The sequence below is a fragment of the Lutra lutra genome, chromosome 10, assembly GCF_902655055.1.
Source record: "Lutra lutra chromosome 10, mLutLut1.2, whole genome shotgun sequence".
Taxonomy (NCBI): domain Eukaryota; kingdom Metazoa; phylum Chordata; class Mammalia; order Carnivora; family Mustelidae; genus Lutra; species Lutra lutra.
The window spans coordinates 55,834,285-55,858,395 of record NC_062287.1 but is presented as its reverse complement, the minus strand read 5'-3'; the positions used below and the strand labels follow the sequence as shown (position 1 = coordinate 55,858,395).

The window sequence follows — 24,111 nt, the reverse complement described above, 5'->3', positions numbered from 1 at the left end:
GTTTTAGTGTTTGGTAACATCTAAAATCCGGATATTATATTTCTTAGTAAAATTAGCATTACTTCATCTGGTAAAGGAATAAATCTACTTACAAAATTTTTTTTTTTTTAAAGATTTTTTTTTTTTTTTAATTTGACAGAGAGATCACAAGCAGGCAGAGAGGCAGGCAGAGAGAGAGGAGGAAGCAGGCTCCCTGAGAGAGCAGAGAGCCCAATGCGGGGCTCGATCCCAGGACTCCGAGATCATGACCTGAGCCGAAGGCAGCGGCTTAACCCACTGAGCCACCCAGGCGCCCCTACTTACAAAAATTTAATTCCAAAGTTAGATTTGTAAATAAATTCAGAGCTCCTTTCTCAGTTCGGATTTTTTTCTCTACCTGAAGGCTGTGATTATCGACACTTAATTCTTACAAGAAGATCCTTAAGCACAGTTACTTTGAATCTGATTTTATTAAGATTTTTATTTACATTCATAAGATTTTTAGGAGGGCAAATTGATTTGATATAGAGGGGAAGCACCTACATAGTTTGGTCTGAAATAACTGTCTGAAAATTAACTGACTAAATTATAGTCAATGCAGGAACACTGTTTTAATTCATACCATACCCTGAGAAGGCACTAAGAAATCTGACAAGAATGAAGCCACTAGGAGCATTGCCACTATTGTTTCATGTTCAGTAAACGTCAGAATTTTAAATACATACAATAAATTTACACTGCACCAAGAGCACCTGAAACACATATGGTAACATCTGTTCTAAGCTAGAAATACCCAATTTCAAATACTCTACTTTGTAAGTTAATAACTATGACGTAATAATGATACTTTCTCACACTATGCTGGGAGCAATGCCATTTTCTTGTCAATTTTATAGATTAATTTCCTTAGCTAACTCAACAACTATATAACATTTATCTACCTTTTTAAAAAACCGTGCTATACACAAGTACAATACGGAACTAAGCTTAATCACACTTTAATAAGAAAACTCACTTTTGTATTGGTTTTTTTTTCTGTTAAAGGAAGAACAATGTGTTACTAGAATACTTTTAATGCAATGACATTTGTTCAAGATTATGAAAAAATTCGAATCCTTTCTCTCCAGATCATTTCCTTTCGAACTTATACAGTTTGTTTCGTCAGCCCACTGAAAGAAAGAAATCGAAGTGCAAAGATACTTGACCAGATGAGATAGAGAATGCTAACACGACTTCAATGCATGGAATTCCTGGTTGTTCTGTTCCACGTGCCGGTGCCAAGTCATGGTGTACTGGTGTGCACTAAACAGAACGCCAGATCAGTCCATTTTTACTAGGCTCAAGAAAATTCTCAATCAAAGCTTCAATGAGTTTCCTCAGTTCCTCTTCTAGGAAGGCAATGTCACTGAAGAGAAAGATGGGGAGTTTTGAAATTCTTGATTTTTACCACTTTAAATTTTGTTTAAATTGTTATAATTTTAAAAGGGGATGCTTAAACACTTTGTAAACCAAAAAGAAGTTCACACCATTAAATCAAAACAAGACCAAAGAGCAGAGGAAGGAATTACACGCAAGAAAACATCATGATCACAAACTTAAGTTGTACGGCATTAAAGGGAGTTCCTTGGTACATGATACATGGATGAGTTTCGGTATATCTAAATTTTCCTCCTTGGTCAGGCAATTTAATGGTCCAGAACACCAATACCAGGCATTATACTAAAATGGCTTCCTGATACTTTGAAGAATACTCAGTAGATATTATGGGATGATACAGCATGACTCAGATACAGAAGGGGGATGGGACTAAAAAAATGAGATGCTTAAGAAATAAATACACATTTACAAGTATGTGCTTCAAAGTCATCACTGCTGTTGACCAAAACATGTCTAGGAAAGCCTCTTTTCAACTGCCTTCATGGTCATTTGTTATTACTTTAATAATCATCCTTTATTTATTTATTTATTTTTTTTTTTAAAGATTTTATTTATTTATTTGACAGAGAGAAATCACAAGTAGGCAGAGAGGCAGGCAGAGAGAGAGAGGAGGAAGCAGGCTTCCCGCTGAGCAGAAAGCCCGATGTGGGGCTCGAACCCAGGACCTGGGATCATGACCTGAGCCGAAGGCAGCGGCTTAACCCACTGAGCCACCCAGGCGCCCCAATAATCATCCTTTATTTTTAACCAAATAGAGCATTACCCTAATTTGGTTTCCTTTAAACTCTACTCTGAATGACTTTAGGACATCCTTTTTTGTCCCCAAAAGAAAATAAAAATCTCTTAAACGCAAAGGTTTAGAGACGTACAAAATAATGTACCTTAGAATCTGAAGGCAATTCCAAAGCATCTCTTTCCCAAAAATATACTGATCAGTGACAACATTATAGAAGGTACTACTTTTAATAAGTGTAAATAGGCTTTGGAAGGCAGCTGTGCTCACCACTATACCACCAACGCTTAAGTGTAAATAGCCTTTGAATATGTTTATTAAAGTCAATTTAGTGACAATTCAGACTCTTAAAAGGAAATAAATTGGGCAGATTAAGTCAAATCATATTAGATATATGAAATGAATGTTTGAAAATAAATTATTTGTTGATCATTTCTTAAGGTTCAGCATATAACAGTTAAAGCTCACAGAACCTTCCCAGTAATAAAAATCTACCAAAATCTTAAAATTCAATTCCCAAATGGTCCAGCTGCTTTCGAAAATAGTCTGGCAGTTCCTCTGAAGGTTAAACACAGAACTACCATGTGATCCAGCAATTCTCCACCTACATATGGACCCAAGTGAAATGAAAACATGTCCACACAAAAACTTGTGCACAAATGTTTATAGCACTGTTACTTGTAATGGTTAAAATGTGGAAATAACCCAAATGTCCACCACCTGATAAAAGGATTAAAAAAAAAAAGTGTTGTATCTATACAACAGAATATTATTAGGCCAAGAAAACAATTAAAAAAAAAAAGAATTAAGTGCTGATTCATGCTACAACACAGATGAACCTTGAAAACATCATGCTAAGATGCCAGTCACAAAGGGCCATATATTGTATGATTCCATTTATATGAAATGCCCACAATAAGCAAGTCAATAATGACAGATAGTAGATTGCTGGTTGCCGAGGGCTACATGGAGGGGGATGGCAAGTGACTGCTAATGGGTATGGGGCTTCTTTCTGAGGGGATAAAAATGTTCTAATATGGAATGTAGTAAAAAAAAATGTGTAGTGATGTTTGCACAACTCTGAATATACTAAAAACCACTGAACTGTGTGCTTTTAATGGGTAAACTGTACAGTATGTGAATTTAATCTCAATAGAGCCTATATATATATATAAATATACAAATCTAAATATATATGTATATATATTTTAAAAGTCAATTCTCACCTCTGCTCAGGGGATGCACACATCTCCGCATAATACTTTATCTTTGGTTCTGTCCCACTTGTCCGAAGAGTAGCGACACAGCCATTTTGAAAAGTAAATGTAATCATTTGGCTGTTTTTACTCACAGGCAGTACCTATGCACAAGGTGAACAATGGCTTAGTTATACTTGGTACCTTTTTCATTTTCAGGAGTTGTAAAATATATTCTACTTATGTGAGGTATCTAAAGGAGCCAAATTTATAGAAACAGGAGTACAAGGTCATTGGCAGGAGGTGGGGGAAGGGGGAAGTGGGGAGTTGTTTAATGGGTATGGAGTTTCAGTTCAGCAAGATGAAAAAGTTCTGGACATCTGCTGCACAACAAGGTAGACAGAGTTAACACCAACGGACTGCATGTTCAAAAGCAGTTGCGGTGGTAGGTTTTGTTATGCATTTTTTACAATTAAAAATTTGTTTTTTAAATTATAAAACACAAAAGATTATATACACAATAATTCATAAATATGCCATTTACTGAACATTTTATAATAATACGGCGTTGGGTTATATACCTTACATACATGATCTCCAGGCCTCAGCAACAATCTTCCAGGGTAAATATTACTGCCAATTTACTGACATGGCTCAAAAAGAGTAAATGACCTGGTCAAGTTAATCAGCTAAAGTGGCAGAGCAAGAAGATGGAGCCAGGTCTATGTATCACAGTCCAAACTGCCTCTGCGTTGGCAAAGGGCTTTACAATTTCGAAGCACTTTCATAGACAGTTTATCAATTGTCTCCAAAGCAGACTGCATGTGTCCTAGAGGGCAGGCAAAATAATCCACTGACTGGGGTACAAAAAAAGTTTATATTTTTTACCTAAAAGTTAAAAAAGGAAATGAATCTTTACTGATGTTGAACACATGGATTCATACTAGTACTCCTTCTGTGAAGGTATCTTGGGGGAATTGTGAGGGTTGTACTAGGACAGAGGTGGTGCCTTTCAAAAGGGGTCTGAGCCTGATCCTTTCTTTGAAACCCCTCCCTCAGTTACAGGTACTACTATACACCAGTTGCTTAAGACAGAGACCCTTCTCCCCTCTTTTTCACTCACAGACCATCAACTAGCAAGTCTTGTCTATTCTAGTCTTTAACTCAACTTTGTCCAACTCTCTCCACCACTACTGCTACTAGATTTAATTCGGGCTCCCATCATCTCTCATCCTGATTCCTGAAACAGCATAATAACTGAACTTCCTGCCTGGGAGTTTGCCTGTCTCTAACCCCCATACCGTATGTGCCATTCCTCCTTGAACTCCACACTACAGTGTAGAGAACTCTTGGTGGTTTTTTGGAGGAGAACATGCCTTCCTACCTCCAGACCTAGCACTTGGTGCTTCCTTTGCCTGAATACCCTCTGTTCCTCCTATGTCTGGATAACTCTTACTCATACTCAGCTCACAGAAGTCCTCTAGAAGGTCTTCTGTAAGCCTCCCAGATCTGAGCAAGGGTCCTTCCTATGCTCTTCCATGGCACCTTACGCACCCCCGGTCTGTTTCATTTTGTAAAGTAATCCCTGCTTACTTCCATTTCCCCACTAGCATCTTGAGTGCAGAAACAGTGGCTTTGTCATTGCTCCTTCTCAGTGTGCCTACAAGGGCTTTGATAAATGCCTGTTGATAAATGCCACAGAGAGCAATCTGGAGTGTGAAGAAAACACTCAGGAGGTCTTTGACACTATGTGACCGCTGGGGTAAATTAACAATGTCTGTAGTACCTGCCTTACAAAATTGTTGTAACCATCTGTGGAGAGCAGATAGAAAAGTACTTTGAATAAGGAATATCCTAAACCTTAAAGGGGGTTAATAGGAAAAAAGCATCACACCAAGAACTACTCCTAAGCACAACATTAGTGAAATAAAAAGAAGCAAAAAATTTGGTTCATCTCATTCAAGTAGTTTACAAAGACAGAAAAATAGATACCAACAACTGGGAATGAATATTTGCTGATTAGATGAATAGACATAAAAGGAATATGAACTATATTCTATGCAAGAAATGACAGATATTCCAAAATATATTATGCCCGTAGCATCTTGAGACAACATCAGAACATTATAAGTGGAAATTTGGTCTAATAATCCTAACAATAACCAAATACATATGATTAACAACTTACGGCATTTATTTATTTTTTTAGAAGATTTTATTTATTTATTTATTTATTTATTTATTTATTTATTTTAAGATTTTACTTATTTGCCAGAGAGAGAGAGAGAGAGATAGAGTACACACAAGCAGGCAGAGAGGCAGGCAGAGGCAGCGAGAGAAAAGCAGGCTCCCTGCTGAGCAAGGAGCCCGATGCAGGACTCGATCCCAGGACCCTGGGATCATGACCTGAGCCAAAGGCAGACACTTAACCAACTGAGCCACCCAGGTGTCCCTATTTATTTATTTGACAGAGAGAGAGAAAGCAAGAGCAGGAACACAAGTAGGGGAAGTTTGAGGGAGAAGCGGGCTCCCCACTGAGCAGGGAGCCTGATGCGGGGCTCAATCCCAGGACTCTGGGATCATGACCTGAGCTGAAGGCAGCTGCTTAAGGACGGAGCCACACAGGCGCCCCAATTTATGGTGTTTAAATATTTGTTGAGCACCTACCACAAAAGCAGGAGCTTTGACAGGCACAGCACAATGATAACAATAAAATAGAAAGTGAAAAATGACAAGAGGAAGGCACAATAGATAATGAAACCTCAGGAGGAAGATATCTAATTACGGGACCTGGAGGGTATGTGGAGGAGGTGATATCTGTCTGAAGTCTTAAATAATGGCTAAGGTGTGGACCTGCCGCAGAAGAAGGAGAGGCAGATTGGGGAAATAGCTTGAGCAAAAACAGAGAGATTTTTATTTTCATTTCTTTAAAGATTTTACTTATTTATTTGAGAGAGAGAGATAGCCAGAGAGAGGAGGGCAGGGGTAGGGGGGTGGGGAGGGGGAAGCAGACTCTCTGCTGAGCAGGGAGCCCCGACTTGACTCTGGTCTCGATCCCAGTACGCTGGGATCATAGCTTGAGTCAAAGGCAGAAAACTAACAAACTGAGCCACCCAGGTGCTCCCAAATACAGAAATTTTTCATAAAAATGTATGCATATAAGAAACTATAAGTTGCCCTATTTGGCTGCAGGTGTAGGGACTAAGGTTGAAAAGGGAAGTTGCCAATAGAAAGGTGTAATGGTGAGCTTTGAAACAACAGGCTTTTAGACTTTATCTTCAACATCACACATTCTCCCTCTCTCCGTCCCTTTCTCTTTTTGTCTAATTCTCTTTCCCACCTCCCAGGGAGGAGCATACACTTGGGGAGAGAGGAGGACAGGATCAGAGGCAGGGAGCCTGTTAGTGGGATTATAACCGCTCTGAAGAAAAACAATGAATCCTAGTTTCAAGACATTCACAGGCTTGAACTTCCACTATTTTATTATAGTACAAAGTACTACAAATCGTTAAACTTAAAAATAAAAGGGGGGTACTTACTGATTTCTTATTAGGCTGGCTGCTGTCATAGCCAGTGGTAACATCCCGTATGTGCAATATAGCAAATGTCCCACAGAATTTTGGATATTCTTTTGGAGAATCAAAATTGCGAAGCCTTTCAAATATACTTTTGATGGTACTTGGATCATAACACAAGAAATATGAAGTTTTTGAAATATGATAACCATATCTGCACAAAGATTTAAAGTGTTAAAGTCAGATTTCAGATAACTCTTCAGGAAAGTATAAAGATAAGCCTATTACAGTATTACGTAGAAAGTGGCAGTCTTTACTTCAGCTTTAGAACTTTTTAGAAAGGACTGGCTGTTTTCAAAAACCAAATTTAGAAAGCTAAAAAGAGGGCCCCCAAAATGAGACGTTTGGCAATTGAAATGAGAAATTCATAATAACAGAACTTACTTTTCATAGACCTTAATCAGCTGCTGTTTCAATGTTATATTCATGGTTTCCAGGTAAGCTGCCATCTCGGCAACGACTACGGCTGCACTCACCCCATCTTTATCCAAAACCGAAGTGCCACACAGAAAACCTAAGAATTAAAACACATTTTTTTTTTTAGATTTTTATTTATTAGAGAGAGAGAGCACACAGGAGCAGGGAAGAGGAGTGGGGGAGAGAGAGAAGCAGGCTCCCCACTGAGCAGGGAGCCAGGACAAAGGTGGGGCTCGAACCCAGGACCCCGGGATCCTGACCGGAGCCAAAGGCAGACAAATGCAGACACTTAACCAACTGAGCCACCCAGAGGCCCCTTAAAACACGTTTTTTAAAAAGGGGAAAACTTAAGCCTAAAATAATTTCAATAGTTTTACATTTTTTTCAGAAGAACCAATGAATTTAAGAGCCTACTAAAAGATGAAGCCCACTGATACTGAAGGTACTTAGGGGACTTTTAAGGGTCTTCCCCCCAAACCCCCCCAACAAAAAGTGCATCTAGATATTTCTGAGTTCTCTGTGGTTTTTACAACTCAAAAGACAAAACCAGAAGACAAAATTTCCTCTCCAAAGAATTACTACACTTTAAAATATGCTCTCATTCAAATTTCAAAGATTTTAATATTTACTACATACCAATTGACTCCTCAAATGCAAAAAGAACTTCTTTCCCATTTTCCAGGAGGTCTTTTATTCTACTTCCAATCCATTTAAAACCTGGTAATGTTTCCTGAAATGAAGAGGAGGCCATTCTAAGTAAGTGACTCCTCATAGACATATAGAGAGAACGGCCTCTCACTAAATGCATGTAACACTTTCATAGTGATCTTCTCTAATGGCTTTTGGTCCACACAGATTTATACCGTACTAAGCACATAGCCAGGAAGTGCTCAGATTCATATTGCCACGACTGATAACCTACTATTTATTGAGCACAGAAATAGCTGACTTACACCAAATAGAATCCAACATCTGTAAGTGGGGATCCAGACAGTCACAGAGTAACATAAATACATATATTATGATTATCTACTATTTATCAAGCATCATTAACAGGCGCTTTATATCATTGTCTCTTTTAATGCTCATAAAAACTCTGTTGCTGAAACACAGGCTCAGAGACTCAGTGAGTTTGCCTAAGACTATGCTGTACATAAGAGATGGAGCCAGGATTCACCTACACTGCTTCTCAGAAACTGTCCTTGGATCTGTATTATAAGTACAATATAAGAGAACCTATGAAGCTTGTGATTTAGTCCCCCTTGGGTTTTTAATGATGCACTTTCATCATTATCACAGCGTATGCTTAAACCAAGTGTCCCTTACCATAACACCATGGAGTAAATAAAACCAAGAAAGTTACTAAGCCCTTCTTTTTTTTTTTTGTTTTTGTTTCTGTTTTTTTTTTTTTTATAAACATATAATGTATTTTTAGCCTCAGGGGTACTGGTCTGTGAATCGCCAGGTTAACACACTTCACAGCACTCACCATAGCACATACCCTCCAGCCCTTCTTTGTAATTAGGTCCCAGGACTTTTCATCTGATGAGCTACTGTTCACTTTAAAGACATGAGCTATTGTAGAGTCAACAGAAAGAGCATGTGATAGACACTGACTCTAGAACTCACCATTAGTAACTTAACGATTCCCAATTTACCTCTCTACTTCCTCAGTGGAAAAAAAATAAAGCTAAAACCTTTGCTGCCATCCCCAGAACCAACAAAAAACACAAGGAAGCAAATTTATAATACTGGTCTTTAGGATCATGTTCTCTTTTGTGCTCATTATACATTTTTTTGCCATAAATATTAATGAGGAAAAGGTTAACATTACCATAATTCAAAATCTTAGGCTTGAATAAATTTTCAATTTATGCTCTTTAGCAATTTGTTGTTATTGTTTTTAAGATTTTATTTATTTATTTGACACAGAGAGAGAGAGGGAGAGAGAGAGCACAAGTAGGCAGAGAAGCAGGCAGAGAGAGAAGGAAGCAGGCTCCCCACTGAGCAGAGAGCCTGATGCAGGGCTTGATTCCAGGACCCTGAGATCATGACCTGAGCCGAAGGCAGAAGCTTAACCCACTGAGCCACCTAAGCACCCCTATTGTTTTTTTTAAAGTAGGCTCTGTACTGGGTGTGGAGCCCAACACAGGGCTTGAACTCAGGACCGTGAGATCAAGACCTGAGCTGAGATCAAGAGTTGGATGCTTAATGGACTGAGTCACCCAAGCACTCTGGTATTTGTGTTTTTTTTTAAGCCTGAGATTGAAAGTTCTATTTCATTAAAACAGGTATAGTTTTTTTTTTTTTTTTTTAATTCAGCCAATTAATGTTAAGACCTATAGCTTGGCTGTGGCTCAAGAAAAATGCCCAGTGGTGACATCTGCACTGATATTTGACAAAGATGACAGAGGAAAGGCAATTTAATTGGCATCAATCCCAGAAGCTATAGAAATTGTTAGCTTAACTCTCTACGGCTCACAAAAGTTAATGATCTGTGCTGAGAGAGAGTTAAGTACTTGTTTTTTGGATATAGAATCATTAGGTCTTAACTTACAATTTAGAAGACTAAGTTTCTTTTTTTTTTTTTTTTAAGATTTTATTTATTTATTTGACAGAGAGAGATCACAAGTAGACAGAGAGGCAGGCACAGAGAGAGGGAGGGAAGCAGGCTCCCTGCTGAGCAGAGAGCCCGATGTGGGACTCGATCCCAGCACCCCTAGATCACGACCCGAGCCAAAGGCAGTGGCTTAAACCACTGAGCCACCCAGGCGCCCCTAGAAGACTAAGTTTCTTTTTCTTTTTCTTTTTCTTTTTTAAAGATTTTATTTATTTATTTGACAGACAGAGATCACAAGTAGGCAGAGAGGCAGGCAGAGAGAGAGAGAGGAAGGGAAGCAGGCTCCCCGCTGAGCAGAGAGCCCGATGCGGGGCTCGGTCCCAGGACCCTGGGATCACGACCTGAGCCGAAGGCAGCGGCTTTAACCCACTGAGCCACCCAGGCGCCCCAGAAGACTAAGTTTCTTAAGACTGAACTTGAAGAGCCTAAATAATGGTCGTGATTATTTTTTGGAATGGAGTTTTTGGAATGGAACGGATTATTTTTTGGAATGGAGTTTATGTTACTGATGAGGTCACTAGGTGCCAGATTTTCTTAGTATGAAAACCAGATTTTGTTGTATGGAATAATAAGCATTAATGCAATTTTTAAAGAATATCTTATCTCAGTTCCAGAAATTCACATACTGGATGGATGGACTTGGCTCAAGGTGTCTAAACTGTCACAAGATTAAGCAAGTGTTAACATAATTAGAAAAAAGGGGAGGATTTTAAATCAAATCAATATAAATTACTTTTGGTGGGGAGGTGGCTTTAATGTACAGAAATTGATTTAGAAAAGTAGCACACAGATATTCTCTGTTCTTACTTCAAAATGAAATCCTTCTTTAAGTGCAATTGCCTTCAAAATTTTGGAAGAGACTGTGGTGGCTAACATATAAACATTCTTCACATCAGCATTTCTTGATGTATTTTTCTTCCAGCAGTCAAACATCCACCACCCAAACAAAGCTGCCAACTCGTTCCCTGTGAAAACTTTCCAATGACCACTGTAGAGAGAATGAAGATTCAAGTCAAGACTTTTATAACTTCTCATTAAAATTTCTTGACACTTAGACATATAAAATACCATCCTTCATATATGAAAATCCAAAAGCTATTATATGAGATTTTTGAGAAAATGTTTAGGATTATTTCTAGCTCACCAGGGGTGAATTTAGGGTAGAAATGGCAACAATGTCTATTGAAAAATTATTACACTTTAACTTTTGTTCCCATACTTAATGAAAGAAAAGTTATAATATGATGTCTTTTCTATATAAGGACATTTGTCACAACATATAAGGGCAAAAATACACTGCAATCCAAAGGACCAAGATTAGAAAATGATTATATTGATAAAGCAATCTGTTGGGATATCATGTCATTTTATAATATTTTAAACAATATTTAAGGACTGAAAAAAGTGTTCATGGTACAATAACAAATGGGAAACAAGATATAAAAATATATGTAGCATGATAATAATTTTATAAAAACAAATATGTCTTAAGGAAATGTCAAAATACATACCTAGGGGTTATCTTTGGATAGTGGACTTAACAGGAGAATTATTTTCTTATTTTTTTATTATTTTGAATGAGCCTGTAAAACTTAAAAATCAAAACCTCTTTTTCAAAGCTTAAGCTTTTAATTAAATAACAGGCTTTACTTACTTCTCCTGAAGTTCTGCCACTGCCAGCCGGTCTGCGTCAGGATCTGTAGCTAGCACAATTCGGGCATTTTCTTTCTCTGCCAGTCTCAAAGAAAGTTCCTGAAATAATGAGCCAAATCACCAGATTGTATTCCAGATGTTAAATTCAATGTTAATACTCCTACTTATAGGCACTATGTTAGTTGACATAAATTTTAGAATGAATACAGTTTGACTAAATTTAGTAAATAAGCCTAGAAGTAGGGATATCCACCACAAAGATTTCAAATAAAACAGAATATATGGCTCCAATAGAAATTAAATTATGTCAACGAAGGTGGTTTCTGCCTTTGTAAGTAATCTTTGAATTGTCAATGAGTTCTATTTGATGAAAATTAATACAGTAATAATAATTTAAATAAAGGAAAAAAAATACCAGCACAGATTCTCCTTCTTCAGGATTTGGGCATTTAACGGTAGAAAAGTCTGGATCAGGATCTTTTTGTTCTGGTACTGGAATTGGAGGCTTAAAACCAAACACCTGAAAAGCCAACTGCACATAGTCATGTCCAACCCCATGGAAAGATGTATGTACAAATTTCAAGGTGGTCTTTGAGTTTAATTCCCTGTAAAGGAAAAGAGTTATTCAATTGATATCATAAAACTTGGTACTTGTGGTAAAATTAAAATCAGCTATAGAGAAGAAGCTAAATCTATTTTTTTGGATGAAGAAAAGATACTCAGCAAGCCAGCGGCTTTCTAGCAATAGCATTAGCTATTTATGGAATAGTTATGAAAATATGGAAATAAGGCAAAATCAAATTTTAGAGAAAATTTCCTAATCTCATATAGAGAATACATATATTTAGCTATAACTTTAACAGTATTATTAGTCATCCTTGCGCAGGGGCCATGCTAATCTTCTCTGTATCGTTCCAATTTTAGTATATGTGCTGCCGAAGCGAGCACTAACAGTATTATTAGTAATTAGTAATTAATATACTATACAATTCATCTATTTAAAGTGTACAATTCAATTCAATTTCACTATATTCATAGATTATTCATCCATTACCATAATCAATTTTAGAAAATTCTCACTATTGCCAAAAGAAACTCTACCCCAGAGCTGCCATCCCCTAACATTCCCATTCCTCCTAGCCATAGGCAATCACTAATATACTCTGTCTGTTTCTGTCTCTATTGATTTGCCTTCTCTGGACATTTTATATAAATGGAATCATATAATATGTGGTCTTTTGTGATTGGCTTCTATCACTGAGCATGTTTGCAAAGTTTATCCATGTTGTTGTTTGTATCAGTATTTATTTTTATAGCTGAATAATATTTCATTGTATAGATATAGCACAGTTTATTTATCCATTCATCAGTTGATGGATATTTGGGTTATTTCCACCTTTTAACTATGGTGAATGGTACGATTTCACTATCTTTTTAATATAATGAACAGCCAACACATCTTTATCCCTGTTTCTTTTCTTTATTTGTTAATCTTCTTATATGATAATGTTATCCCTATATTTCCATTGGATACCTGTGAAAACATATCTTTTTAAGATCTTCCATGTATCTTCTGCAAATGTCCTGCAGAGGATCTCTCTTCAGTGGGCTGGTATCCACTAAATTATCATTCCAGGAACCATTCCAAGGTTCCACACATTCTTCTATACATTTCAGAATTTCTTTATCATGAGGAGATGTGATCTGAGCACCAGTTTCCCAATAAACCTAGATGATAGGTAAATATAGCTATAAGTAGTTGAAATGTTGGCCAGATATTTTTAGCTACAGTAGAGATATTTGGCTTTACATAGAAGTGTTCCAAGTTAATTAAGTAGAAAATATCAACATGGGACTAATTTAATACCAAAGGATGTCCATGATAATGATTCTACAGGGACTCTTCAATAAAGTGATAATGTATTATTTCATTTTTAGAAGTGCACTTTAATAAGAGTACAAGTAAAATAAAATCAGGGCATCATTATGACAACATATTAATATGCATATGCCATAGTATCCAATCATACTCTTAGATTTATAACTATATACTAAAGATAATCTAAGAAATCATGGATATCCATAAAATTTCATACTATAAAATTTTAGCATTAAGTAGTTCTGTTATATAGAAGAAATTATTTTTCAGATATAAATTAGAATACATGTCATAACAGACAGTGTCTATATCAGGAAATATAATTAGCATATTAATTATATATACACATTTCAGTATATGTGTTTTCAGTACTTAATGAAGGAAAATACATTTCATTAAGCTGTCAGTTTGCTAAGTATTTCGATCAACAAGACATTAGGAACAGTTAACAAGAAAAAGTCAATAAAGTATATTTCTATAATTCATAGGATCTCAAATTTAGAAGACACTTTGCTTAGAGAATATCCATAATGACTTCTACGAAATATATGACAGGACTACCCTCTTCTGCCTCCTGAATGAAGGAAAGAAGAATACATTTGAATATGTACTATGTACTAAGCTCAGTGTCAAACAAGATGGTAGACAAGATGACTTGAAAATTCTCACTCTATAAACATTTTGAAATGTTAGCTAATGTTAGAAAAACATTATCTAAAATGCATAGGTCAGTTCATAAGAAGAAAAGGGAAAACTCCAGGCAGTGGAAAAAAAGGAAAACCAGAGTGATATAAGGTTGTGGAGCTGACGCTGTGACTGCCTGGAGTTTGGGAACTGTCTATTTATTTGGTTTTTGAGTTGTAATACTCATGTGGAAGGTAGGAAATTGGAGACCTGAGACTCCCCCCATCCCCCATCAGTGGAAATACAGAATAGAAGTCCTGCCCATTATTATAGAAAGGTGTTGAGGAAAGATGTGTGTTCTGGGGTATTTTTAAAAACTTTTGAATCTGAAATCTCAGTTAATATAGAAATTGCTCCCAGTCAGTGAAACTCCTAGTTCCTGCAGAAATTAAAAAACGTGGCACCTGTGTGGCTCAGTGGGTTAAAGCCTCTGCCTTAGGCTCAGGTCATGATCCCAGGGTCCTGGGATCGAGCCCCACATCGGGCTCCCTGCTCACCAGGGAGCCTGCTTCCTCCTCTCTCTCTGCCTGCCTCTCTGCCTACTTGTGATCTCTGTCTGTCAAATAAATAAATAAAATCTTTAAAAAAAAAAAAGAAATTAAAAAACAAAACAAAACCAATAACTGCTCTGAGTGATGTTCCCACATCCCAAGCCACAAAAAAGATTCTATCCATAGGCCCTGAAGGTTCACCATGAAAATTTATAAAACATGAGAAAAAACTCCTAGCCTTTGTCCTTGCCCATTTCTTCTTGCCTTTGTATATGGATGTGATACCTAGAGTAGAGATATAACCATTATATGATGTTCACACTTGAAGGAAAGGCCAAAAAAAAAAAAAAAACTGCAGAAAGATGCCAGGCCCAACAACACTGAGCTACAGAATCCCGCTAGTAGCCACGTACACTGGACTTAACTTCATGTGTGAGAAATATTCCTATCAGCTTAAACTGACAGAAAAACTCGTAAGTTTTCCAAATCTGTAGCAGAAAGTATCCCTATCTGATATAATAATAGAAAAATCCATGCAACAAAATATACCCATGAACAAACTTTAAAAGAAATATTTGAAAGGGGCGTGTAGTGGCTCAGGTGGTTAGGCGTTTGACTCTTGATTTCAGCTCAGGTTATGATCTCAGGGTCTTGAGATGGAGCCCTGCCTTGGGCTCCACACTGAGCATGGAGGCTGTTTAGGATTCTCTCTCCCTCCCCTTTTGCCCCTTCCTTCCAATCCCGTTTTCTCCCTCTTAAAAAAAAAATTCTTAAAATATGAAAGACCTATTAAAAATATTTAAAATGTTACTGAAGTATATAATAGAAGCCTTGAAAGAACAGAAAGATACATCCTGTTCATGAATGAAGAGACTCAATAAATATTATAAACATATTGAAGCTTCCTAAATTAATCTACAAATGAAATATGATACCAATAAAAATGCCAAATAACCTTTTTCCCAAAATGGAAAAAATATAATAATATCATGCATGGAAAAATATAAATAAAGTCATGATATGGGGGGGAAATATCTGCAAAATATTGAGGTATTTTGATGATAGGGTATATTGATGACCAAGAGCTACTTTTTATATATAAAGAGCTCCCAAAAATCACTAAGAAAAAGAGCAATAATCCAAGAGAAAAATGGACAAAACCTTTAACAGACATCTCAGGAAAGGGAAAACAAATCTAACGCAAATAAATGAAAAGATGTTCTACCTTACTCCTAAAACAGGTGCAGATTAATCATAACACTCATCTATCTGATTGGCAAAGACCAAAATGATAATATGGGAGGTATGGGATAAAGACCTTTTACGCTGTTAGGGAGAGTATCAGTTGGTACAACCACCTCTAAAATAAAGAGTGACAAGTTTTCTTTCATACTGCTTTGACTCAAAAGTTTCACTTCTAGAAATTTATGATATCGATCAACAATGCCATAGAAATACAATGTAAGCCACAAATGCAAGCCACTTACATAATTTTTTTTAAAAGATTTTATTTATTTATTTGACAGAGAGAGATCACAAGTAGACAAAGAGGCAGGCGGAGAGGGAGAGAGGGAAGCAGGCTCCCCGCTGAGCAAAGAGCCCGATGTGGGACTCGATCCCAGGACCCTGAGATCATGACCTGAGCCGAAGGCAGCGGCTTAACCCACTGAGCCACCCAGGCGCCCGCCACTTACATAATTTTAAAGTTTTTAGTAACCACATTAAGATAAAAAGAAACAGGCATAATTAATAGTAATATACTTCATACAGTCCAATATATCCAAAATATTATCATTTCAACATGTAATCAATATAAAATTAATGAAATATTTTACATTCTTTTTTCATAGTAAGTCTTTGAAATCTGGTGTGTATTTTACACTTTCAGCACACCTCAATTCAGACTAGTCATAGTTTAAATGTTCAATAGCCATAGGTGGCTAGTGGCTACAATATTGGACAGTGCAGCAGATGAAAAAAATACAAGCAACAGCTAACATTTATTGAGCACTGGGCATTTTTCCTGCAATATCTCCTTTAATCCTCACTCTCACTCTATGACCTTGGTTCTATTATTATCCCTAGTTTGCAGATGGGGAAACTAAAGCACAGAGAAATGAGCTTCTGAGTTGCACAGACAGGTTTTATTTCTTTACTTTTTTTTTTTTTAAAGATTTTATTTATTTATTTGACAGATAGAGATCACAGGTAGGCAGCGAGGCAGGCAGAGAGAGAGAGGAGGAACCAGGCTCCCCGCTGAGCAGAGAGCCCGATGCGGGGCTCGATCCCAGGACACTGGGACCATGACCTGAGCCGAAGGCAGAGGCTTAACCCACTGAGCCACCCAGGCGCCCCTATTTCTTTACTTTTTAAAGATTTTATTTATTTATTTGAGAGAGAGAGATCTTATTAATTTATTTGAGAGAGAGAGAAGCAGGCTCCCCACTGAGCAGGGAGCCCAATGCACGGCTTGATCCCGTGATCCCGGGATCCTGGGATCATGACCTGAGCCAAAGGCAGACACTTAACCTACTGAACCACCCAAGTATCCTACAATCAGGTTTTAAACCCAACCCAAAGTTCTAACTACTATTCCATACTAATTATATAAATCTACTTGCACATATGAACAAAGACATATGTAGAAGAACATTCTTTGTAGCACTGTTTATAAATAGCAGAAGATTAGAAACAAATGAACTGTTCACCAACAGAGGATTGCTTAAATAAATCAGGATTGTGGGGAGCCTGGGTGGTTTAGTCTGTTAAAAGTTCCACTCTTCATTTTGGCTCAGATCATGATCTCAGGGTCATGAGATCGAGCTCCACATTGGGCTCCATGCTCAGCATGGAGTCTGCGTGAGTGAGATTCTTTCTCTCTCCCTCTTCCTTTGTCCCTCCCCCAACCCATGTGTTCTCTTCCCCACTGAGCAGGGAGCCTGCTTCTCCCTCTTCCTCTACTCCTCTCTGCCCTTCTCCTGTACTCTCTCTCTCAAATAAATAAATAAAATCTTTAAAACAATAAATAAAATAAAATAAATCAGGATTTGTTATATAGACTTTTAAAGATGAATGAGGCAGACCTATCTCCCTATCAATTGACTAAGAGAATGATCTCTAAGATTGTTCCATACTGTTGTGTGAAAAAAGCAAGGTACAGAACACTCCATATAGTACTCTGCCATTTATGGGGAAAAAATGTGGGAGTGAGAGTGACAAATACACATATGATTACATGTGCTGGGGGGAAACTAAAACCAGAAACTGTATTTGGTTCTGACAAGGGGTATGGGGCAGGTGGAGGGGGAGGAATGGGAGAGATACTTTTTACGTTTAGCTTTATACATTGTTTAACTTTTATCCTTTTTAACTTGTGCGTATATTTTAAGAAAAAAAAAAAAAAACAAAAACAAACCTTTGAGGCTTTCCTATGTGACAAATATGTTCACTAGCAATGAACATCAAAACAGACCAAGTCCCTTCACCCATGAGTTTATATTGGGGAACAGGGTTAGAGAAGGTCAAACAACTCAATAAAGAAAACAATTCATTTTCAAGAAAACAGATCATCAGACAGCGATAAGCTCTGTGAAGGAAATAAACAAGATGATGAGAAAGTCATTGAGGGAAGCCACTTCAGATAAGGTGGCCTGGGAAGGTCTCTTCAAGGAAATAACATCTGGGCAGGAACCTGAAGGATAAAAATAAACAAATCTGCAAGATGAAGGCAAGAGCAATGCAAGCAGAGCCAAAACCATTTACAAAGGCTCAGAGATGGGAGAGGGCTTGGTATACTGGCAGACGAAGGAACAGGAAGAAGTGGGAGTGTGACTAGAACACAGTGAGCACAGAAGAGGAATGAATGAAATTAGGTTGGAGAGGTAGGCAGGATTCTGTAAACCCCAAGGTAAGGAGCTTGGATTTTATCTGGAGAATGAGAAGTCACTGGAGAATTTTAAGCAGGGAAGTAACATGACCTGTTCATATTTTCAAAGATCATCTGGCTGCTTGGTGGAAAATGGATTTTAGGGAGAACAATGGGAGCAGGGAAGAGACCAGCCAGGATGCTGTAGCTCTGATAGAAGATAACCATGCTTTAGAATGGTGGAGGTAGAAGTGAGCAGAAGCAAACATATTCCAACATACATTTTAGATGTAGAATTTGTAAAACCTGTTAGTGAGTGAAATGTTAGGAGTGAAGGGAAAGGAGTAATCGAGAATAATTTTTGGTTTTTGGTTGGGTGAGTGGTAGTGTCCATCTATAGAGATGGTAAAGAATGGGAAAGGAACACACTGGGGCATGTATGTGAGAGGCTGTAAGGGAATTAAGACCTCTATTCTAGAGACACTAATTCTGAAATATCTGTTAGACATCCCAATGGATTTAGGAGTCTCATCTGATATCAGAGGAGAGATCTGGGTTCTCAGCTCTCTTCGACAGTTGACTACCACTTCTTTGCAATTCTCTTCTTCTCCCTTTGGTTTTGAAGGCACTAATCTCTTCTGGTCTTTCTCCTATCTCCTGCACTTCTTTCTTCCTTCCCTTGAAGTTGGTATTCCCTAGAGATCTCTTTTGGGCTTGTTTTTTACTACATACTATCTCTGGGCCACATATCCAAGTAAAAGACTTCCAAATACCCTTACATCTTACATGTCCTAATATATATCATGGCCCCCAAATCTGTAACTTTAGCTTAGATTTCTCCCCCATCAACAGATCTATATATCCAGTTGCCTACAGGATGTTGCTACATGGTTGACTCACAAATACCTTAAACTTAGTATGTCCCAAACTGAATTAATCATGCTTCTTCTTTGCCTCTGTGCATGGTAACACTACCCATTTAGCTAGCCAGGGCCCAAATCTCAAATTAGTATTAAATCTTCTTTTCCCCAGTAAAACAGAGCTCAGTGTACCTGAATACCTCCCATACAAGAAGAAAAACAAATATAAGGTCATGCACTCATCACCCAGGAACCCCAGACACTGGCTCAATAATGTGCTGTATCCTCTCTTGCCAGTCTTCACCCTTCTCCACCCTGCTTCCTGCCATGGAAGCTGACACATCACATGGATCGTTTGTCCCAGTATAAGACTGGAGGGAAAGGAGAGTAAGATCAAGTTTCTCTTGCTCTCCTCCTGCAAACTCTCATTCATTCTTTAAGTTCTCAGTACAATATGACTTTGTTTCTAAAATGGTAGATGGGGTGGATTTGGGGATAGGATGGGGATATCAAAGGCAGGAATATACTAGAAGCAAAAAGACCACTGAAGAGATTTTCATAGTCATACACATTGAAAAATAATAAAGGTAATTAGGGAAAAACATCCTTTGAGGGCTGGCCTTCATGTTTTTATCTGCCTGTCCCCAACATCTAAGCCTGCTCCTCAGTAATGAGAATATACTCAGCATATATTATTTTAAAAAATCAAAATCTAAATAAATAAATAAACAAATAAACAGATAAAATAAGAACTGTGAAATAAGCAAATATCCGGAGTCCCAGGTTTACCTTATATCCATTGTCTTCTTTGCGGTTGTGAGAAGCAGTAATCATCACACCTGCAACTGCTTTGAGCTCCTGGACTGCATATGGCTGAAAAAACAGTAATGCCATAATTCCATTTTGCTTTCCAGCTACTTACACATTTGATATAAGAATAACCTTGATTAAGTAACAGGAGAAGGCATTAAGACATAAACAGCCTATGACTTCAACAATCAACTCCAGATACACTGGCTGGGATATAGCTAAAGCCATCTAACTGTTAGGTCACCAGTAGCCACTTAGCTGTCAGACTGAATGACTTTTTCCTCCTAGTCTAATTTACCTTAGCCCTATAAACTTTTCTTTTCTTTTTTTTAATTTAACAGATATTTAATGAACACTTACTATATGCCAGACTCTGAAAATATGAATTATGAATATAATCTTAAAAATGTTAATGGGAGTTAACTTAGGAATCACCTAATCTATCACATTTTACACATTATAAAATCATAAGGGAGAAGATTCAAGGGTAGAATAACATAGGTCTACTGACTTCCAATTTGAAGATCTTTATATATATTCCATGACCCTTATAACATATACAGGTCAAGTCACCGTCTTCTCTCCCAAAGTTAATTTCCAGGTTGGATTTCCCTTTTTCTCTCTAGTAGTTACTATTTGTCAGCCTAGGATATCCCTCCTGCCCCTTCTACCATCACTTCTGATTTCTCTTCTCCTGGCCATAGGGAACAAAAGATCCAGGTCTGACCAGAGTAATTTATTCCCCTGATGATATGATTCAGAGTCTGGCTCATAACCACCCAAGCCTGGTCAGAGTCCTTCCCCAAGATGTTTCTTCTGCAGCTAGTCAAAGAGAATTGCCAAGGAGGACCGCTAAAAATATCTTCCCTACATATTAGAGTAAATCTACCTGTAATGAGAGAGGAAGGCTAACATACCGGAATTGATAGTATTTGGAATTGGCAACCCAATGGCAGAATCCTATAGACATGCTCTAGATTTCTAAACCCTTCCTGTTTTCTGTCATTCGTTAGAACTAATTGTTTAGTGATTCTTTCACTTCTTTGAACGACTCAGTATATTTCCAGTGAATCACTAGAATGGTTTATAGAGATGTTATCTATTTCTCAAATATTTGGGAAAACTGGCCTAATAAAATTATCTGGACCTGCCATTTTTAATTTAAGAAGATTAAAAAAAAATACCAGTTGAATTTCTTTAATGGTTATAATTCTCTTCAGGTTTCTATTTCTTATTAGTTTTGATGTATCAATTATTCTAGGAAATTGGCTAATTTCATCTAAACCTTCACATTTATTTGCATTATGTTCAGAATACTGTGGTTTTCTTAATCTCTAGTATATATATTATGCTCCCTTTTAATTTACCGTATCTTTTTTTCTTGAACATCTTTGCGAAAGTTTTGTCTATTTTTATTAGTCTCTTCAGAGAGTCAACTTCTGCTTTTAGTCATACCTGTTTTTAAAATATTTCTATTTAATCAATTTTTTCCTCAGACCTTCACTATTTTCTTTCTTTTACTTTATTTAGATTTAATCTGTTTTGACTATAACATACTAAGCTCTTTATTTTTTCATCCTCCCTTTTCCTAATATGTTCATTAAGGCTATATATTTCCCTTGAAGTAGGGCTTTAGTTATAGTCCATAATTTTTGCTATTTACTGTTTTCATTGTGGCTCAGTTTCAAATACAGGTAGTCCTTGCTTTGCACAGTTCCAAAACACATGAATTTCTGATACCATATTTTAGTTAAATAACACCCAACAATACAGTCAACAACAACACAATTTCCCAACAATGCATTCAAATTTCAGTTACCATGGTATATTAACTGTGAGAAACTGTATCAAGTGCAAACTTGCTAGCTCTTCAGTCCATAAATAATATGTATATATGAGATCCATCATGACCAGTGACCAATCACGTCACTCTGTTAAAGTCTGCCAGTGACTTGTGCATCTGTTATCAGCTCTCAACAGACAGCAAAGCATGTAGTTGTGTTGCCTACTTAACTCCATGGGATAGTTTGCAAAAATGGATAACTGAAAGAAGGAACTGGCCAAGAAAGATTAGAGGGTAGAAAAGGAACAAAAAGTGACAACAATGGAAGGGAAATTTAAATCAAACATAAGTGGAATTACAGAAGAAAATAGCTGGGAATGATGATATTGCTGTCATTCAAGAGATTTTCAATGTGCAACCAGATGAGCTTAGTGTAGGTGAACATATGGATATAAGTGAGGAATGTGCTTGTGATGAAAAGGATGAAGATGTCCTGGGGGAAGTGATATTGGCAAAAAACCTTCACATTAAAGGAACTCTCAGAGAAAAATCACAACATTGAAAGTACAACGGATACACTATGGGAAACTGATCCAAACTTATAAAGGAATGTGACAATTCACCGAGAAATAGAAAGGATGCTCACTCATATTAAGTTATACAATAAGAAGCACATGTTGTTCATACTTTCTTTACCTATCTATCTAGCCCAACATGGGGCTCAAACCCATGACCCAAAGATCAAGAGTTGCACGTTCTTCCAACTGAGCCAGCTAGATGCCCCTGTCCTCTTCATACTCTTGATAAATTTTTTTTTACCAAGAAATAAAATACTTTATTCTCAATGTTTTTAATGTTTTAATTACAGTGTACTATATAAGCATTAATTTTACTATTTTTTCTTTTCCTTATATTTTTAACCAAGAATAGGGTATTCTTAATGTTTGGACCAAAAAGCTTTAAAGTTCGCAGAACAGTTGTAATTTTCCCTTTGATTATTAAGGATCATTGTGCATGGTTTCAGCTGATAGTTATCTTTACAGTCCTACAATATCATGCAAAGCAAGGACTGCCTGTAGTTTCTAATCTTCATTAACCCAGGAATTATGTTTTAAAAATTCCAAACACATGGGGTTTTATGAGTTTCTTATCTCTGATCTCATTGCATTGAGGTCCAGAACTACGGCTTGATAAGCAGTTCTCTGGTATTTACAGAAATTTCCTTTTTTACCCTGCTTGATAAAAATGAATATCCTACCATTACTAAATACAGTGTTTACACACACACACACACAAACACACACACACACTCAGATCAAGCATGCTAATAGTGTGTCCAAATCTCTCCTCAGCCATTTTAATCTGCCTGATAAGCCAGTTTCTGGAAGAAGAGTATTAAAATATCAGACCATGACTGTGGACTTGTCATCTTGTTATAGATCAAATTCTTTGGTGGGTCAACACACACTTGTTCAGTGAAAATAAACTCAGAGCAAAATTTGTTTTCCTTCCTTTTGTCCTTCATATCACTTAATATAGAACTATAAGCATGACAAAGATTTGAATCCCAGTTGAATTAAGAAATCTTTTTAGGAGCAACAAAGTGTACAATCAATAACATGACACACTTACTACAAAAGGTGTAGGAACATATCTTGAAAAAAGGTACACAGGAACATCTTTGGCTAGTAAGACTGCAGCAGTGAGTTTAGCAAGTCTAAAAACAAAAATAGAGATTTCACTTAGTCCTTAGCTTACCACACATTTTAAAACCCAACCCTCCACAAAATAACTGTTTCATATTGTAATTATTCTGAATATGTAGTAGCCTAATACAACAAATTCTTACAATCACTGGTTATTTAGGCTTCATGTCCCAACTTAAAAATGTTAAATAAGATTTTTTGAAAAGGAACTTAGTAAGAAATAGAACTGATATTTTAATTTTTCTTTTTCCTCATTCATCTTTCTTTACCAAGAAATAAAACCTGCAAAAGGCAAAAAGAATGGAGGAAAGTGAATTAAGAGAATTCAAGAAACAAAAATAATTAAACCCTGAAAAAAATATTGCTATCTCCTGATTATCTATGTGTGCAAATGCCCTAAAACTAATTAAATGTGAGTACAAT

At 36.9% G+C, this 24,111-nt stretch overlaps 1 protein-coding gene and 1 non-coding gene across 2 annotated transcripts in view; both read right to left on the bottom strand.

Moving 5' to 3' along the window:
* Window positions 1-300: 300 nt before the first annotated feature.
* Window positions 301-24,111, bottom strand: part of PGM2L1 (phosphoglucomutase 2 like 1) — a 50,262-nt gene continuing 26,451 nt past the window's right edge. Inside the window, exons 4-14 of the mRNA XM_047692277.1 lie at window positions 23,615-23,699; window positions 20,179-20,262; window positions 13,145-13,338; window positions 12,026-12,215; window positions 11,612-11,709; window positions 10,765-10,945; window positions 7,974-8,067; window positions 7,305-7,434; window positions 6,885-7,074; window positions 3,376-3,509; window positions 301-1,384 (exon numbers count right to left, since the gene is read on the bottom strand). Coding sequence (XP_047548233.1) covers window positions 1,282-1,384; window positions 3,376-3,509; window positions 6,885-7,074; window positions 7,305-7,434; window positions 7,974-8,067; window positions 10,765-10,945; window positions 11,612-11,709; window positions 12,026-12,215; window positions 13,145-13,338; window positions 20,179-20,262; window positions 23,615-23,699 — 1,483 coding nt within the window. The 3' untranslated portion in view covers window positions 301-1,281. The remainder of the gene's footprint in view (window positions 1,385-3,375; window positions 3,510-6,884; window positions 7,075-7,304; window positions 7,435-7,973; window positions 8,068-10,764; window positions 10,946-11,611; window positions 11,710-12,025; window positions 12,216-13,144; window positions 13,339-20,178; window positions 20,263-23,614; window positions 23,700-24,111) is intronic.
* On the bottom strand, window positions 12,451-12,558 carry LOC125080213 (U6 spliceosomal RNA). Its single transcript, XR_007121249.1, has one exon. It is a non-coding gene; the product is annotated as a U6 spliceosomal RNA (small nuclear RNA).